An 18,734-nucleotide genomic window follows, 5' to 3' on the forward strand; every position below is an offset into this window, starting at 1 on the left:
GTGGACTCCAAGAGATGAAACATATGGTCCTTGTTCTGGGTAGGCTGTTTGGGTTTGGAAGTCAGCTCAAGAAACCACGGGCAAGGAGGGATGAGGTTGAAGAAAGGAGGTAATTCTGAGGATCACAAAGATGAAATGAAAAAGCAATCTCAAAATTTATGGGAGCGGGAGCTAGAAACCCATTAAGAACCACCACAATGCCCTGGGTTCAGATTTCTCTCTCCTTGAGCTTGTCCTGAGCATTTCTTTGTTGTCCCAATACCAGGTTATGGCTCCTATTCCATTACAGCCTTTCAGTTTCTGCTCCTCTAGTTCACTGTCAGGTTCTCAGTGTTTCCTAGTTCAATAAGCCTTGAACTAGCTATTTGCCTTAGTTGTTGTTATTGTTATTGTTGTTAATATTACTTTTGGGTACTAATGTTCAGGATCATCAGGAAGCCTATCAACAGAGTGTCCTTGAATAATGTGCTGTTAGCTATCACCTGAAGTGTGGGAAAAGGGGAGACCAGGTGATATACTATGGCTCCCTGAGTGCAGGGCTATTAGCGGGGTTGTAGGTTGGTAGTTTCATCAGAACCGGATAGTGTTGTGCCAGCATCATGATGTTCCAATATAATGCAGAGGTAATGTCCTTCTTATCCTTCTTATCTTCTTATCCAGGCTGCCAGACCTGAAGGTGTGGACACCTCTGTAGGAATTCTAGGTCTAAGAAAGCATAGGGGCAATTTAGACTTGTTGAATACCTAGGGCCATTATGTATGAATTATGACAAAATTGTATATCCAGGCACCTACTCCAAGAAAAGTTGAGTGATCTAAAGGTCTAACTCTGTAAGATTTATCCACATACATTCTTGACACGGTATATGATTATTTCCAAATTATGTAATTGAACATGTATTAAAATATTTAAATTTAATCTTATCAACTAGTAGGGAGTGAAAAATGAATTAGAAATTAGTATTTATTTAGCATTTACTATATATATTGGATACTTTATATATTATTTCATTTCATATTTAAAACTTAACCTACGAGGTACCACTGTCTTCATTTCACATTGAAGGGAACCAAGACTCAGGACACTTTGATGGCTTGCTCAGGTAGTAGGTGTAGAGGCAAGATTTCAACCCAGGTTCTATCTGACTCTATATCTATCTTTCCATCACAGAACACTGCTTCTAGAGTGGATATGAATGGCTCAGAAGAGTTGATAAATGTTAAATCATCTGACTTAGTAAAAGTGAGTTTGAGTAACATTTTAACTTCATTTTCAGGAGTGACCCAACAACAGAGCACTTAGTTAACACTACATACATAATCTAGGGTCTACGAGGGTACCTCAAAGAACATTTATACACAGACACACACACACACACACACACACACATACACACGTATTAGAAATGACTTTAAAAAGCAAATCTTAGCTCAAGATTTGAGCTACCCTTTATTATTCATTAAAAATGAGCTTTCTAAAATATTAGTAAATTTCTTTTTTAGCTCTCTTTTGAAGTTCTGATACCAGTGAAGTAACATTTTTCTTCTTTGAACCTTTTCTTGCAAAATGAGAGTTTTCTCTTTTTCTAAAACAGCAGGAAGTTCATTCCAGTTCTTAATAAAGATAAAGGGAGCATCCATGGACTTGAGTAACTGCAGAGGAGCATTATGGTAAACAGATGTATTTCCACAGCTGCCAGCTGTCATTATATCTTCTACCACAGGAACAGAGCCATAGGAGCAAGCCTCATATATTCTATAACATTCTGTGTTTACTCCTACCGGGCACAATGTGAGATCACTCTGAAGCAAAGCATCTTGATAATTCTTAAGGCTTTCATTTGTTTCCTGAGGCTGCCACCTAAAAAAATCAGAAAAACAACTGTCATTTTCACTTTACTAAGCATGTTTTTGTGAGGGAAAATGTCAGCTACAGGTAATGGTGGACACATTACAGAGATGACAGGCAGAAGAAAGAAATAAAATCTTGCCCAAATAGATTTCTTGAAAATATTTAAGAGTTTGAGAAGTTTACAGTGGCATATGTTTAAATCTAATAGTCACCATGACATTTCTGAACGAACGTTAATCTAGCCAATATATATATATTTTTTAAGATCTTATTTTTAAGTAATCCCTACACCCAGTGTGGGGTTTGAACTCACAACCCCAAATTCAAGAGTCTCATGCTCTGCCAACTGAGCCAGCTAAATGTCTTCTGAGGGCCAGGTCTTCTTTTTCTAACCCACCCTCCAACACTGTGTTCTTACAGAGTTTACATTCTAGTGCCAGTGATGGAGATGGATAGCAAACCAGTCAGTATGTTCTTTAGGTTTAAATATTATGAAGAAAAACAAAGCAGAGAAGTGAGGAGGGGGTTTCTGAACTAGTAGTCGTGGTTTTAAAGAGGTAAGCGGGGAACGTCTCAATGCAGGAGCATCTGAGCATACAGTGGATGTGAGGCAGCAAAACATGCAGACATTTCAGGGGAGAACTGAGTGAAGTGTAAGTACAGTGTGTGCCTGGCAAGGTCAAGGTCAAGGTCAAGGAAGAACAAGGAAGAGCCAGGCTGGTTGAAGCAAGGTAACTGAGGGGGAGAGGGATGGAGGATAAAGTCAGAGCATTCCATCGTGGAAGGCTGTGTTCACAGGGTGACTGACCTGATCCACGTTTTATCAGAATTAATCTGGCCTTTGTGTTGAGAATAGACTGTACAGGAGCAAGGGAAGAGGTTGAGAGACCTCTAGAAAGCTTCACATTCTCTCCCGACTGTTCCTATTGTCTCCATGAAATAAGCAAAAGGGTCAAAGGAGAGAAGAAGAGAAGAAGGTATAAAACAGTCTTGTAGGAGAGGGGAAAATATATGGATAAGGGAAACACCTGATTGCTGGGCACTTGAGAGTCAAGATTGTGTATTTAAAGCAAGGTCTATTGGCACGATTCTGTGTGTGTGTGTCTGCACGGTGCAGGTATGGTGCAGGTTAAGAGAGCTGGATTTAACTAGAGTTAGGGTTTGCTCCATTAGGGAATTAGGAACTATGTGTATCAGTCATAGTTGACTATGACATTTAAGTGGGGAGAAGAAGAAAGTAAAGATGAGGTGAGCAAAGGCCAATGAAAAGGTAGTAAGAACAATGGATTATAAATCCCAGCTAACCTGTTGGAGTCAGATATTTACAGTGAGTGAGCTGGAATGATAGAAAATGGTGGTTAGAGAGAGATGCTGGAACCTGAGATCACAGAGAAGACGGAGTGTGTGTAATGATAAAGTCTAAGAAATGAGCATGACACTGAGTGGCCAAGGCCAACTGTTGGACCAGATCATTGGAAGACGGGGGTAAAGGACTATAAGACCAAGGTGAAAGAAGGACCATCTACGTAGATTGGGAATCACCAAGAATTAGGTTGGAGTAACGTGGGAGAGAGTGAGAGTGTGCCAGAACTAAACTTTTCACAGAGCGAAAGAGATAAACCCCCAGGTCAGTAAATGACTTCAAAGAGGAAGAACAATGGATGGTTTTGCTGGATGGTTGTTTGCTGATATGATATTCAAAATGGGAGGTTTTAGGAAGGAAAAAAGGAGAAGGGTCTGAAGTAGCAATGCGAAAGAAGCAAGGAGGACACCCACTCGACCTCCAGGCGCAATGCTGGAAGAGGAATTACAAGAAGAATTCTATTTCTACAATACTTTGATACTTTCTACTGTCCTCATTCATCCCTTTCCTGGTATACTGTCCTCCTGTGGCTCTTCACATTTGCTTTCCCTCTGCCTGGACTACCCTTCTCCTAAATAGAAATGGAGTTCACTCCTGCAGCTTCTTCCGGCCTGTGCTTCATACTGGAGCTTTCCTCAGCCATTCTAAAACAGCAGATGCTCCACTCCTGATGCCTAGTCCTCTCTACATCCCTCCTCTGCTCAGTTGTTTTTACATGGCATCTATCTTCTTCTGACACACAATATATTTTACTGGCTTGTCTCCTCCAACAAACATTTCAGTTTTAGGAGGGCATAGAATTTTGACTGTTTTGTTCCCTGCTGTATCCTTCAGGGCTGAGAGAGTTTCAGGCATATAGCAGTTGCTTGAAAAACAGCTGGTGACTGAATGGATACAGTATGGTTACACTCACTCTAACTCTGTTGTTTGAGTTGGCAGTTATGACTTCAAAAAGAGAGTATCTGCTACAATTAATATATTTCTAGATCTGGAGGGACATTTTTAAGGCATTTCTTCTCTGATGACGCTACACATGAAACTACATTTTTTTATTTAAAAACAAAAGGAATAATTCCAAAATTTCTCCTTTACTCCATGAACTGTTTTCATGATTACCATGCAAAAGATGGAAGAAAGTTAAATTCATCCATCCATCCAACCATCCATTCCCCACTTATCTTAGGCCTATTTTGTGTAAGGTCCTATGTTAGATCTGGGGATTCAGAGAATAGTGTGTCCTGCTCCGTCCTCGGGGTGCTGTCAGTTCTCTAAGGAGTACTTCATGCCACTCTTGGAACACTGAAACTGGTCTGCCAAACATCTCAGGGATGAACCTAAGGTCTTACTGGCATTCATAATCACTTATGTGTCAGGTCTAACTAACAAATATTGGGGGAATCTTGAACAATTGACATTTGCATAGGATAGTTACTAGCATTCCTCTAAAGGATGGACTATAGCTATAGGAGATTGTCCCAATTTTAAACGCATACAACCCAGTTTCTACAGAGCCTTATTTACTGATATATCTTCTGCAGGAAGACTGGTATTAATGAAGCTAACAATGTCTCTTTGGAGACCTGTGCTGCTGCATAAAGCAACTCATGGACTGGAGAACAAAATGGGTGAATCAAGTAAACATAGAACTTACTGTTCTCTTGCTGAAACCCAACAAAGCTTATCATTCCCATCTTGTTTCAAAATGTTCATCAGTTCTTGTCTGGATGAATTTTCATAAACAGTTCCTAAGAAATTACATAAGTAGGGCCTTTCATTATGCAGCATTGACCAAGTTGGCTCCACCAGAGGAAAATTCCTGTATCTATAAAAATAAGTACATATGAGTTAATAGTATATGACAGTAGGATTGGCAAATTATCGTATAACCTAACAACTTAGGTAGCATGATGATGCAGAGAGGAGAGATTTCAAGTATGATTTTCTAAACCTCAAACTATAATTTTCCACACTTACTTTGGAAAAGTCCCTGAATCCACTAATTTAAAAAAATAACCTCACATTGACATCTTTTACAAAACTGCCATAGAGATTAAGTGTCTGAAATGTTTTTTTAACACTCTTCAACTTCCATAACTTGTAGTTATAAGGAAGGTTGCATTCAAGACCTTCAAATTATAAATAATCCACATTCATAATGATGATGATTTAATGAATGTTTTAATGATGGAAAGATTATAGAATACACATTTCTATAGCAGAGAGCTCCAATTTCCCAAAGGCTTTTAAAGTAGATTTTTAAAAAGAGCTCTTACAGGCTGATTTTTTTTTTTTTTGAGATTTTATTTATTCTTCTGAGAGAGAGAGTGAGAGAGAACATGAGAGCTGAGAAGGTCAGAGGGAAAAGCAGACTCCCCATGGAGCTGGGAGCCCGATGCAGGGCTCAATCCTGGGACTCCAAGATCATGACCTGAGCTGAAAGCAGTTGCTCAACCAACCGAGCCACCCAGGCGCCCTTATAGGATGATTTTTAAAAAAGATTTTATTCTTTAATTTATTTATTTATTGGGGGAGATGCATGCATGCAGGGAAGGGAGGGAGCAGAGAGAGAGGGAGAGAGAGAATCCCAAGCAGACTCATGCCAAGCGCACAGAAGTCCAACGCAGGGCTGAATCCCAGGACTCTGAGACCATGACTTGAGCTGAAATCAAGAGCTGGATGGCCAACCAACTGAGTTATCCAGGTACCCCTCAAGTAGATTAAAAAAAATTGGGGTGCCTGGGTGGCACAGTCAGTTAAGTCTCTGACTCTTGGTTTTAGCTCAGGACATGATCTCGGGGTTTTGAGATAGGGCCCTGAGTTGGGCTCTGCACTCAGTGTGGAGTCAGCTTAAGACTCTCTCTCTCCTTTTCCCTCTGCCCCTTCCCCACACAGTCTCTCTCTCTCAAATGAGTAAGTAAATCTTAAAAAAAAAAAAAATAACTTACCTTTTAAAAAAATAACAAAAAATATTTTTAAAACCTCTCATGGCATATCAAAGAGGCCTTTTGCAATTGACCTATTCTTATGGGCATTTGGAAATATTAGAGACCTAACTGTGTGCCTGAGATATAACCTTCCTATAAGGGTGAAGCTTTATATAATATTCTATAACAGGTTCTTTCAACCTTTGCGTTATTGGCATTTTGGACTAGTTCATTTTTTGTTGTGGAGGCTGTTATCTGCCATGTAGGCCATTTAGCAGCATCCCAGATGCTATTGTTGCCTCCCCCTTCCACTTGTAACAACCAAAAATTATCTCCAGACATTGTCAAATGTTTCCTGGGCAGCAAAACTGCTTCTGGTTGAAAACCACCAGATCCATAAAAAGGGTATTGGTCTAGTCCAACAATAACAGAATTACAAAGGGTTTTCATCATGGAAATTGTATGAATAGGCTACATAGAGTTACTGTGAAAGAGTAATTTTGTTTCAGAGCATTTTATGAGTATGAGCTCTACTCAAGGGATGGAATTTTCAGAGTCTTGTATCTTGCTATACCTAATATAAAAAATTTTTGTCTGATGCTACCAAAAACCTACTAGATTGGAGTACTATAGGGTGGGCCCTCAAATATGTCTTGTTAATACACTTCTCTGGTGATATTTGTGTACCAACTAAGCAATAGTTTAAGGTCCCATCTGGTAACAAGTGATGAGTGAATAAGGAATATCTGATTCAGAGAGCATGTTAATGAAATTTCTTGTAATTCATCCATTTGACAAGTATTCATTGTCTACTCTGTGCAGGCTTGGTTTTAGACTCTGCCAATACAGTGAACAAGAGACAGAACCCTGGGGTTTATATATTAGTGCTGGACATAAGTTTAACTTCTCTTAAAGTCAACTAAACACACTTCATTAACAGAAAGATAAAAAAATAAGCTTCAATTTTATAGAAAGATGGTACAGACATATTTAAAAGCCTTTGTTATTACTTAACCCCTCTTATTAAAGAAAAGATTTGTGCAAGTTCAACAAGTCTCAGTGGCAGTTCTGAGCATATTATGATCTTCCCAAATCCAGGGGTATGGAATCCTTCTGACTTAATACTGCTTTTCTAAATTAAAAAAAATATTTTATTTATTTGTCAGAGAGAAAGACCGAGAGAGAGAGCACAAGCAGGGGGAGCAGAAGGCAGAGGGAAAAACAGACCCCCCAGTGAACAGGGAGCCCGATGCAGGGCTCAATCCCCAGGACCCTGGCATCATAACCTGAGCCGAAGACAGATGCTTAACCACCTGAGCCACCCAGGCACCCCTTAATATTCAAGTAAGATCTTTTTGTTTGTTTTTACTATGAATTATATAGATTGTATAGTTGTTTTAAGAATGTGTGCCTCTCTGTCATTCTCTTTTAGCCATCTCTTTATCACTACTGATAAACTTGAAATTCATCCTATGCCTTGGAGATTTAAAATACAAAAAGCTAACTTATCTGCTCTCCTTATAAAATGCTAAAATACTCTGGGGGCGCCTGGGTGGTTCAGTTGGTTAAGCATCTGACTCCTGATTTTGGCTCAAGTCATGATCTCAGGGTTGTGAGATTGAGTCCTGGCCATGGAAACTGTTTAAGATTCTCTTCTCGGGTGCCTGGGTGGCTCAGTTGGTTAAGCAACTTGCCTTCGGCTCAGGGTCATGATCCTGGAGTTCCAGGATCGAGTCCCACATCGGGCTCCCTGCTCTGCAGGGAGTCTGCTTCTCCCGCTGACCTCTCTCCTCTCATTTTTTCTCTCTCTCAAATAAACACAATCTTTAAAAAAAAAAAAAAAAAAAAGATTCTCTTTCTCCATTTCCCTCTGCCCTTCTTCCCCACTCACTCTCTATAAAACCAACCAACATCATTATTATTATTGTAGCATGAGACCAAACCAGACTTTTTCCATGGAAAAGATTGTACGTGGCCTCCCAGATGATCCCAGAACTATGTTTATTACAAACTTAAAGTTCAATATTCCTGATTCAGAAATTCAGGTCTTAAAGAATCTATAAGTACCTAATAGTATTTTGTACTTACGTTGCCACTCCTAAAGGCCACTGAAAGATATCCACATCATCAACCCAGGGGCTGTCATATATTATGAAAAGCAGCTCCACAAAGCCTCCATTTCTTTTGAGGAACTGGTTTATCCATTCATTATTACAATGTTCATTTCCAAGCAACACAACGGCAAGATGCTGGAGTTTTTTAGTTTGCACCAAATTTTGTGCATAAAGTAGCCACTGGGTGGCATAAAAAATCTTAGCCTTTTCTCTCCCATTTAGAATCAGTACCACGTTATTCACATCTATGGGAAAGTACCCTGGGACTACAGCTGGGCCAGTGATGAAGCTGTTAAAACAATACAACAAAACAAGAGCATGAGACAAAGAACAAAGGTATTTGATATCAGAATTTTTTAAAAGATTTTACATAAAAGCTACAGTGAGATGTAATCTGTATTCTTTCTAGAAACATAATTTCTATAATGCAAGTTTTCCTGAACAGGTTTGAATGATAGAGCATGGATGTAAATCAATGGGAAGCTTTGGTTGTAGTAAGATCAACTGCATATGATAATCAGAAATGTGGTAGCTTTGTTGTTACTTTAACCATATTCAAAATACGTGCTGGCCAGAGTTTGACCTGGTAAACTATTCAAAGCTGAATTGTGTGAAACTCTGTATAGTTTCTCCTCTGTATAGTTTAAGTCAGTAGTTCCCACCTCTTTTATGTGGGAGTTACTGTTTCACTCTTTATCTGAAGGAAGGGTAAGTGATGAATTGGAGGTGAGAAAGGGAGGTTAAGTGAGAGACGGAGGGTGGCATTATAAACATCCACAGAGGTTAAGTCTCAAAAAATATGATAATTCTATGTATATTTGAAAGTACAATATAAAAAATTGTGCTTAAATCTAGTATAAGTATAAATATAAAAATATGAATGGGAGGATACACATACACACCAGAATCATTACAGGGTTGCCTTTGAGGAGGAGCAAGAGAAAAGGAACTTGAGAATAGTACAAAGAAAGCTTCCCTATTACTGGGAATATTTAATTCTTTTAAGAGGAAAGTTAAATGTTGGGGTGCCTGGGTGGCTCAGTGGGTTAAGCCTCTGCCTTCGGCTCAGGTCATCTCACGGTCCTGGGATCAAGCCCCATTATCAGGCTCTCTGCTCAGCACAGAGAGCTTTCCCTACCCCCTCTCTCTGCTTGCCTCTCTGCCTACTTGTGATCTCTACTGTCAAATAAATAAATAAAATCTTAAAAAAAAAAAAGGGGAAAGTTAAATGCCTAAAGGAAATATGACAGAGAGCTAGAATTAGTTGGTTCTTCATCATGGGTAAATGAGAATATGTTCTATTATTCTCTGTGAAAAAGCAAGAAACAATATTGCATCTATAGTACAATTTTAATGACATAATGCTAGACATAGAAAAAAGACCGGAAGTAGACATAACGAAATGCTGTCTAACCTTGTTTTTGGAATTCTGGGCACAGTGGGATTATGAGTGATGAAAATGTCTTCTGACTTTTCAAGTTACTATAATAACCACTTATTAGTCTTTTAAATTATAAACCTATCTTAAAAAAGGAAAGATGTAATAAAAACTCTGTTTTACTTTAAACAACGCTATCTCTTTATTAACTACGAGCAGGACTGGCCTGCAAAGGGCAGTGGATGCTCTGGGTTCAGGGTCCAAATAGGATGTGAGGAGGAGGTGATGATTGGGAGGCTGCTTTGAAGGAAAGGGGGTGGTCTGGAGGGCAGGCCCAAGAGGCCCTTAGGCCCTTTACTTCCTTGTAAAGGAATCATGGAAAGCTATGACCAGGCCATCAAAGCAGCAGAAATTCCGGAAATCTAGCTGCCTATCATCCATTTTCTTCATCATGTGGTCAAGGACACCAGAGTCCTTCCAGTTCTTTGTGAAGGCAGCCAGTTCTGTATTCATAAATGTTAGGAACTCTGTCTTGGAGACCGTGCAGTTGTTACCCCCTTTCCAGCAATCAGAGATTTGATGCACTAGGTAGGGCTGGACATTTTTGCCATGTCTTCATGGAGTGTGTGAGTGACTGTGACCCTGCAGCAGTGGCACTGCCAGAAGTTTATTTATTTTTAAGTAATCTTTACACCTGACATGGGGCTCAAACTCACAATCCTGAGATCAAGAGTCACATGCTCTACCAACTTAGCTAGCCAGACCCCCTCGCAGGATTATTTTGAAAACTAAATGCATTAACAGATGTACAGTGCTTAGAACAGAACCTGGCACAAAGGAATCACTATAGGAGTCTTGCTGCTGTTATTAGTTTTATTACATTTACTATTACTTAAATAGGTACTGCAACATCTCCCTACCTTCCCTTCTCCTTTCTGTTTCCAGAACTGAATATTATCTCTCCTTCATATACCTTCTCAGAAACCTTATCGATACATTCTTTATATTAATATGTTCAGTTAGGTTACAAGCAAGCCTGCGTTTCATTCTGTCTCTTAAAGGAACTTTGCCTATTTCTACTCATATCTATCGTATATTGATTTACAGTTTAATTTCATAGGGCAACTTCATTTTTAATTTCTTAGGAGGAATCTTACTTTGCTCATCATGGCCTTTGCTTATCTTTAAAAGACTGCCTTCTGAGTCCTGTAATGTCCATATGCAGGAATTATCACAAGATATGAAACTAACTGTCCATCCATTTGAGAAAACAAAAGCTAGATGCCACATTATTTAATTTATTATTATCAGAGCTCAATTATGGTATTTCAATTAGCATCTGCTGTTTTAAGAAAAAGTTGAAAAAAAGTTGAACTTATTTCTAAAGATCATGACAGAGTAAGTTTTAATTTACATTTCATAAAATTCACCCATTTTGGCTCAGTTGGAGAAGAGTGTGACTCTTGACCTTAGGGTCAAGAGTTTGAGCCCCATGATGGGATAGATGTTACTTAAATAAATAAAATCTTAAAAAATATAAAAACCTGTTTACTTCTCAAGAAAAATTACTTTGAAAAGATACATGAAATGAAATTGCTTTCCACGTGTGTAAAAAGTAAACAAGAATTAAAGGAGAAGAGAAACTTCAAACGAAATTGAGATTAACCATAGCTTTTCTTTTTGATTTCTGTGGGAAATAACTGGAATCCTAATAGAAACCTGAATCTTTAGTTGACATTTTTCCCCCTAGTAGTACAATTGTTACATGAAATAATTTTGTTTATTTATTTGACAGACGGAGATCACAAGTAGGCAGAGAAGCAGGCAGAGAGAGAGGAGGAAGCAGGCTCCCTGCTGAGCAGAGAGCCAGATGCTGTGGGGCTTGATCCCAGGACCCTGAGATCATGACCTGAACTGAAGGTAGAGGCCTTTAAGCCACTGAGCCACTCAGGTGCCCCTGAAATAAGCATTTAAAATAATTTTTATTTCAACAAGAAAGCAGAATATAATAGAAAATAGCACTCTTTCATTGAGCAAAATTACCGCATTTTTTCCTTAAGAAAATAATCATAATTCTACCTTCATAAAAATTTTTAGAAAATGTGGAGTCATAGGTAAAAGTTTTATAAAAATAAAAACTTAAGATGTCTTAATGATACATTGGTTTTACTGAATCAGGAAAAAAAAAAAAACAAAAAGGGAGATTTCTGGGGGACCCTGGGTGGCTCAGTGGGTTAAGTGTCTGGCTTTGTTTAGCTCAGGTCCCAGCTCAATCCTGGGATTGAGTCCTGCATTAGGCTCTTTGCTCAGTGGGGAGTCTGCTTCTCCCTCTGTGCTCTCTCACTCAAATAAATAAACAAAATCTTAAAAAAAAAAAATTTCCGAGTAACTGCATTAAAATGGCAATATATACCATCAAATCATGAAAGAATTCATATATAAGCATTTTTATAAAATTTTCACAAGTCTTAACAATAACTTTGCTACCACTTGAGTATTATAAAGTATGTGAACATGACTAACATCTGAAAAAGAAAAATGAAAATATTTTTAAGACTATATATTATTCCTTCAAGGTATGGCATATTAAATGCTTATCAACAATCAAATGTTATAAAATTTGGAGCATGAACTTTCCCATAATCAGAAATGTTTTGATAAAAATGAAACAGACAAAATTAAAAAAAGGAAGTATCTTGTAAAATGTTCAGGTAAGCTGTAAATACAATATATATTCATGAGATTCATTTTTCTATTCACAAGTGGAAGTGGAAATATTGTCTCTAAATAAGTTTTCCTCTTATTTTTCTTCTCATATTTACATAAAACATTGTATAGAAACACCGTAAACCTTAATGTTGCACAATTAATACCTGTAACGTATTCTTCCTACAACTGAATTTCCTTCTCTCCACTGAGCAGTCACATCAGTGGGATCAAGTAAGCCTTCAAAAATGTGCTCCCAGAGATACAAACCTGGTAATTAAAAAAAAACAACAAGAACAAGCCAATTTACTATCTGGTTTACTATGGTGTGTGATGAGTTTACATTCTGCTCATTTATATAATTTATAAATTTATATAATTTATAAAATTTGACCAGGAAAACAGACTGTATTCCTTTTTGGTCCTCTGGCAGGCAGTTCTGCCAAGCAATAGCTCAAAACCATCAATATGGCGGTTAATATATGACAGAATTCAGAAGTCAGTGTGAAATGTGGCAGAATGCAGGTTATATTAAAGACAATAACCTCTCTTACTCTAAATCTGAGAAACCTATTACTACCTATTTTATCCCAACATGTGTTATAATGTTAGTTACTACATGATTAGAATGTTTTCTGTATTACAATAAACTAGGGGAATTCACCATTTTTTGCAAAACACCACTAGAGGAGCTCATGTATCTATGCATACAGTGAATATATTAGGGAGATAGTAACTCCTCCTCACTTAAACACACACCCCTCACGGCATCATGTTCTCTGCAGACAAAAGCCTTCGCATCTATCTCCTTAAGGCGTCTCCTGATATTTTACTGTCATTTCACCGGAATGAAAGCTCTGAGAGTAGAGGAAAGCAGAATGAAATAATCTGAGAGCCCTGTTTTACTTACATTGTCAGAAGTGCTTTGTTCTGGTCTCATTATGCCCCAGTACTAAAGGACACCCACAAAAATAACTATTTAAACACCTAGCCAAACAGATAAAGCTTTCCACGTGTGGTGGCCAATAATGCTTCCCTGTCCACCCAAGATATCCAGAGATGTAATCTCTAGAATCTATGAATACATTATCCTATATGGCAAAATAAACTTTTTTTTAAAGATTTTACTTATTCATTTGACACAGAGAGAGAGAGAGAGAGAGAGAGCGCACAAGTAGGGGAAGTAGCAGGCTCCCAACTGAGCAGGGAGCCCAATGTGGGGCTCGATCCCAGGATCCTGGGATTATAACTCGAGTCAAAAGCAGATTCTTAGCTGACTGAGCCACCTAGGCGCCCCTGAAAGAAATTTTCTGTGTGATTAAGGATGCTGAGATGGGAGGTTATCCTGGATTATCTGGATGGGCCCTAGGCAATCATAAGAGTCCCTATAAGGATGTAAGGGTGTCAGAGTGAGGGGAGGAGGTATTAGGATGGAAATAGAAGTTGGAGTGAAGCGGGGCCAGGAGTCAAGCAATGTCACAGAAGTCAAGGAAACAGATCTCAAGAAGCTGCAAAAGTCAAGGAAAGAGATCCTCCTCTAGAACCTCTAAAAAGAATACAGCCCTGTGGACACATTTTAGACTTCTACCTTCAAAAATGTAAGACTTAAGTTTATGATGACTATAGTTAATAATACTGTTTTATATATTTGAAAGTTGCTAAGAGAGTAGATCTTAAAAGTTCTCATCACAAGAAAAAAAAGTATAAGTGTGTGTGGTGAAAGATACTAATTAGACTTGTTATGTTGATAACTTCACAAAATACAAATATCTCAAATCATTATGTTGTATACCTGAAACTAATATAATGTCATATGTCAATTACATCTTAATTTTTAAAAAGATAATAAATTTGTATTGTTTAAATTCACTAAAGTTTTGGTAATGAATTATGGCAGCTAAAGGAAACCAGAGATTATGGTATCTGGAAATGAGATACTACTATAATAAATATTTTAAAATCTGCAAGTGCCTTTGGAATTGGGCAATGGGGACAGGCTAGAAGAACTTTGAGGAGCATGATTTTAAAATGTCTTAGACAGGTTATAGGTAGAAGTATGAGTGCTAGTGACTCAACTAGTGAGAACTCAGAAGAGAAAAAGCACAATAGAAATAAATCCCATACTGGATTTTATAAACATCTAAGCAGACTGTGAGTAGAAATATGCAGGTTAAAAGTGTTGCTGGTGAGGGCTCAGAAGGAAATGAGGAACATATTATTAGAAACCAGAGAAAAGGGGATCCTGCTTATAATAGCACCAGAATGTTTAGCTGAATTATGTCCAGAAGTTGTATGAAAAGTAGAATGTGTAAGTGATAAACTTGGATATTTAGCTAAAGAGATTTCCAGGTAGTGCTGAAGCTGTGGTCTGGCTTCTTCTTGCTAATTATAGTAAATGTAAGAGGAAAGAGTGATTGAGGGAGGAACTGTTAAGCAAGAAGGAGCCAGGACTTGATGATTTGGGAAAGTCTCAGCTTGTTGAATTGCAAAGGGTGGAAAACTAGGATATTCCCTGTCAGGAAGGCATGTTTCTGAAAGAAGGTGAAGGATGTAGCTGAATATTTTTTGCTAATGCCTCAAAAGGATAAGAAGGTTAAAATATTCAGTCACATAGGTATTAGGTGTGTAATTTGTGGGTCTTCTCAGCTATCTCAGCAGAAGCCAGAAACAGAGATGAGATTCTCCAGGAAAGACCTGGAAGAGTTCTTGTTTAATAGAGTTAATCCCTGTGACATACATAGGAGACCCACAAGCTTCTTGAAAATGTTTTATCAGCAGAAACACTGCTGGCTTGGATGAAGGAGATGGAGAGATGTTGAAATGAAAGAAGGGTACTGATTCCTAAATCCTACCAGCAGGATACTGGCTGATAAAACCACCCAGCTGCAAGCACATGCTACCATTCATGACAAAGAAAGGATGACTGCAAAGGTAGAGCTGTAAGACCAGAGGCAAAGTTTTGAGCCATAATTCCCAGCCCTTGAAACCTAACAGTTTGCCTGGCTGTAATTTAGAATTGAGTGGACCAGTGATTTCATTCCCACCTTCCCCGCTCCTTTTTTTTTTTTTTTTTTTTTAAGATTTTATTTATTTATTTGAGAGCAGGAGTGAGAGCAAGAGAGAAAGAAAGAGACAGAGAGAGTACAAGTAGGGCAAGGGGCAGAAGTGGAGAGAACTCTGCACTGAGCACAGGGCCCAACATGGGGCTTGATCTCACGACCCTAAGATCAGGACCTGAGCTGAAATCAGGAGTCTAAGAGTCTAATGCTTTATTGACTACACCACCCAGGTGCCCCCTTTCCCCTCCTTTTTGAATAGGAATGGAATTGGAATCCCATGTGCCTGGGAAATAGACTGATGAAAAGCAGTGTTTGATAAAACTCATCTGTCACTGTGCTTACTGAATGCAAAGCGAAAAGGCTGGAAACATGAAAACCTGTTAAGATGTAGAATTAATTAAAAACTAGAATGGGGAAGTAGGAACTTAAAGGATGTAATTAATATTAGAGATTTTTTAAGGAAAAACGTTGCTAGAACCTGATGATTAGAGCCTAGATCTAAATACTTGAAATTTGGAGGTCAGTAGTGGTCTTCAAGGATGCATATTTGATGCAAGCATGAATGAATTTATGAAACACTAAGGTCAAAGCATCATTCTCTGATTACTTCCTTCTCATCTGGTCCTTTCTACCATTATCCCTTATTGTAGATAAATTCAACTCATGTTTAAAGGTCTAACAAACCCCTTTTTAATTCACTAAATTCTTTCTGACTCTTGTAACCCTCATTTAGGGTCCCATTCTCTAAGCATAATATATAACTTGGAACTCTAGAATCTCATGATACTCAGAGCAAAATGCTTTTATGGGTATTCAAGTTTAATTAGCTATACCCTATATCCCCCTTACATATTTATAATGAACAGTGGCATATTAAGGGCTCTTAGAATGGCCTGGAATAAAGAACCTTGTTTAACTTTGTTCATTTCAATGTTTCCCAAACTTGTTTGGCCATCAAGGGGAGGGGTCACATCTTATACTTGCGTGTCAAGTGTCCAATAAATACATAAATTCATAAAAATTCAGTTGACATAGGCATTTCTATATAATGATGCTTATATTCTACTTTGTATCTACACATAAAGCTGTAATCTTCTCAAGACCCACAACAGATTTTTGTGTGTGTGTATTTATATAGATATTGTCTAACAGAAGTCAGAAGTGAAAATATCAATGAAAAGTAAGAAAATGTGTCATGATGCTTTAATTAACAAATGAAATAAATAATGTATTAAAATGAATTGAATTTAATATTAATAAAGTACATTTAGGATTCTTTTTACATGTCTTAGCTCTATACATTAACTTACCAATGGCAGCTTTCCCCCAGATTTGCACATGGAAGTCGGTTTTCCCTTTTGTGGATTTATTTAATATCTGAAGGCTAGTTTTAAATCTCTGTTGTTGCTCATTTTTTTCATCTCCTTCCCAAGGATTCCATTCTTCACTTCCCAGACTAGATTGTTCTGTGTTGTAAAAAGAGTTACAAACAATGTTTATCAGTAAGGTAGAGCTGTAGTTGTAGATAAGTTCAAGCCATTTAAATTAGGTGTCAGAGAGTGCTAATTTCAGCTTTTCATAGAGCTAAAGCAACTGAATTTGAACTGATTAAACACATACAATTAAAAAAAAGAAATCAGAATTTAATTTTTATTAAATCTTTATTCTGAAAGATCTTAAAATGTTAATAGGAGACACAAAATTATCTCTCACAAATGAGACCTTCTAAAATAACTGGATAATAGGTATCGTTATAAGTTTAACATTTGCTATTCTTTATAGATTGTGTATACGGAAGCTATACATAAAAACTTGACTTCAGAATGGAAAGTGTCCAACAGTTTTATTGAGAAAAATTCTGAAAAAAAGGGAGAGCTAAGTCTGACTCCGATTCTGACATAGGTCAAAATACAGGACAGATGACCACCATCTGGAGGTAAGGCACCGAGGCCTTCCCAAATCAGGACAAAATTAGAGAAGGCTCTTTGTTTCAATGAGGAAATAGAGGTCTTCAACCCAGCGGTCTTCCCAGAAATCTCTGGCATTCCGTGACAACGCCTTGCAGGTTCAAGACGTGTTTCACAGAGTGCGCGCCAGCCCGCTTTGAAGGTGGGGAGTGGGGCCGGCGTGTGAGATTCGGGCGAGGACTGAGACAGCCGCACACGCTCCGAGCCCGAGCCCAGGGCCGGCTACCCAGAGCTGGAGGGGGCGAGGCGCACCCTGGAATGGCCCCCGGACCCGCGAGGCGGGTCAGCTGCCGCCCAGTGTCCTACCTCGGCCGCGCCTCTCCCGCGCCGAGGCCGCCCCCTTCCTTAGGCCACGCAGAGACGCGGCCGGTGGCCGGCGGCGGCGCCCGAAGAAGACGTGGTAGGCGGCGTAGAGGGAGAAGAGGCAGTACAGGGCGATGAGAAACGAGCAGAGCCGCTTCCGCGTCAGCCGCATCCCACTCCGGCTTCCCGTCCGCCACCACCACCCTGGCGCTGGGCCGGAGGAGAAGCCGGCGCTCGGGACCGTGGCCCTGCGGCTTCAGGGGCAGGCCAGGCCGGGCGGGCTGGGGGGCGGGGGCGAAGTAACCAGAAATGACCCCGCCTCCTTTCAAGCCCCGCCCCGGAGCTGCCCCGGCGCCTCCGCCTCGCCCCTCGCGCCGCCCAGCTCAGGCCCCTCCCAAGCCGCTCCTAGGGCTTCGCCTCGCCCCGCCCCGCCCCGCCTTAGGCGTGGCTTCTTCCCGGGCTTTGGTAGCCTGTGGGCGTGGGTCTTCTAAACTGGACGTTGGGAGATCTCATCTTAACAGCGCTCTGCTCCTTGACCTCTGTAGTTTACCGCGGACCTCTTTCAACCCTGTCCGCCTCCCCATGTACAGAAAAGCTTACCTGTTATCTGGCCGTTAAAAAAACAACAACAACAACAACAACAACAAAAAAACCCAAAACCAACAAACCCAAACACTACCACCCACCATGATCCATGACGTCCATGTGAAGGCATGACCCATTGTAGTTTTTGTTCCCATGGCTTACCAGGACTGCCACATTACATGTCTATTTAAAACATGATATACATGTTTGATGATATACATGTCTATTTACATGTCTATTTAAAATGATATACATGTCTATTTAAAAAAGCTAAGTGGTGGAGTGCCTGGCTGGCTCAGTTGGTGGAACATGGGCTACAGGTTGGGGGTTTGAGCCCCATAGCTGGGTGTAGAGGTTGTTTAAGAATAAAATCTTTAAAAAAAGAAGTTAAGTGGTAACAGTGGCACAACATTGTCAGTGTAATTAATGCCACTCAGTGGTACACTTAGAAATGGTTAGAATAGCAAATTTTGTTATGTATATC

At 39.3% G+C, this 18,734-nt stretch overlaps 1 protein-coding gene across 1 annotated transcript; it reads right to left on the reverse strand.

Moving 5' to 3' along the window:
- Positions 1 to 1,430: 1,430 nt before the first annotated feature.
- On the reverse strand, positions 1,431 to 17,981 carry RXYLT1 (ribitol xylosyltransferase 1). Its single transcript, XM_059404936.1, has 6 exons — positions 17,669 to 17,981; positions 16,706 to 16,861; positions 12,504 to 12,606; positions 8,227 to 8,541; positions 4,866 to 5,036; positions 1,431 to 1,860 (listed from the first exon to the last, which is right to left on the reverse strand). The coding sequence occupies exons 1-6, from the start codon at positions 17,835 to 17,837 to the stop codon at positions 1,443 to 1,445; spliced, it is 1,332 nt and encodes a 443-aa protein (XP_059260919.1). The 5' UTR covers positions 17,838 to 17,981; the 3' UTR covers positions 1,431 to 1,442.
- Positions 17,982 to 18,734: the final 753 nt, after the last annotated feature.

This window comes from Mustela nigripes, chromosome 6 (assembly GCF_022355385.1).
Source record: "Mustela nigripes isolate SB6536 chromosome 6, MUSNIG.SB6536, whole genome shotgun sequence".
In the NCBI taxonomy this organism is placed as follows: domain Eukaryota; kingdom Metazoa; phylum Chordata; class Mammalia; order Carnivora; family Mustelidae; genus Mustela; species Mustela nigripes.

Excerpts from the sequence above, each read along its gene's own strand:
- RXYLT1 (XM_059404936.1), bottom strand. The coding sequence starts at position 17,837 with ATGCGGCTGACGCGGAAGCGGCTCTGCTCGTTTCTCATCGCCCTGTAC. Across the intron at positions 16,862-17,668 it reads GCGGGAGAGGCGCGGCCGAG|AACAATCTAGTCTGGGAAGT; the intron begins GTAGGACACTGG and ends TTTACAACACAG. Across the intron at positions 1,861-4,865 it reads TGGGTTTCAGCAAGAGAACA|GTGGCAGCCTCAGGAAACAA; the intron begins GTAAGTTCTATG and ends TGATTTTTTTAG.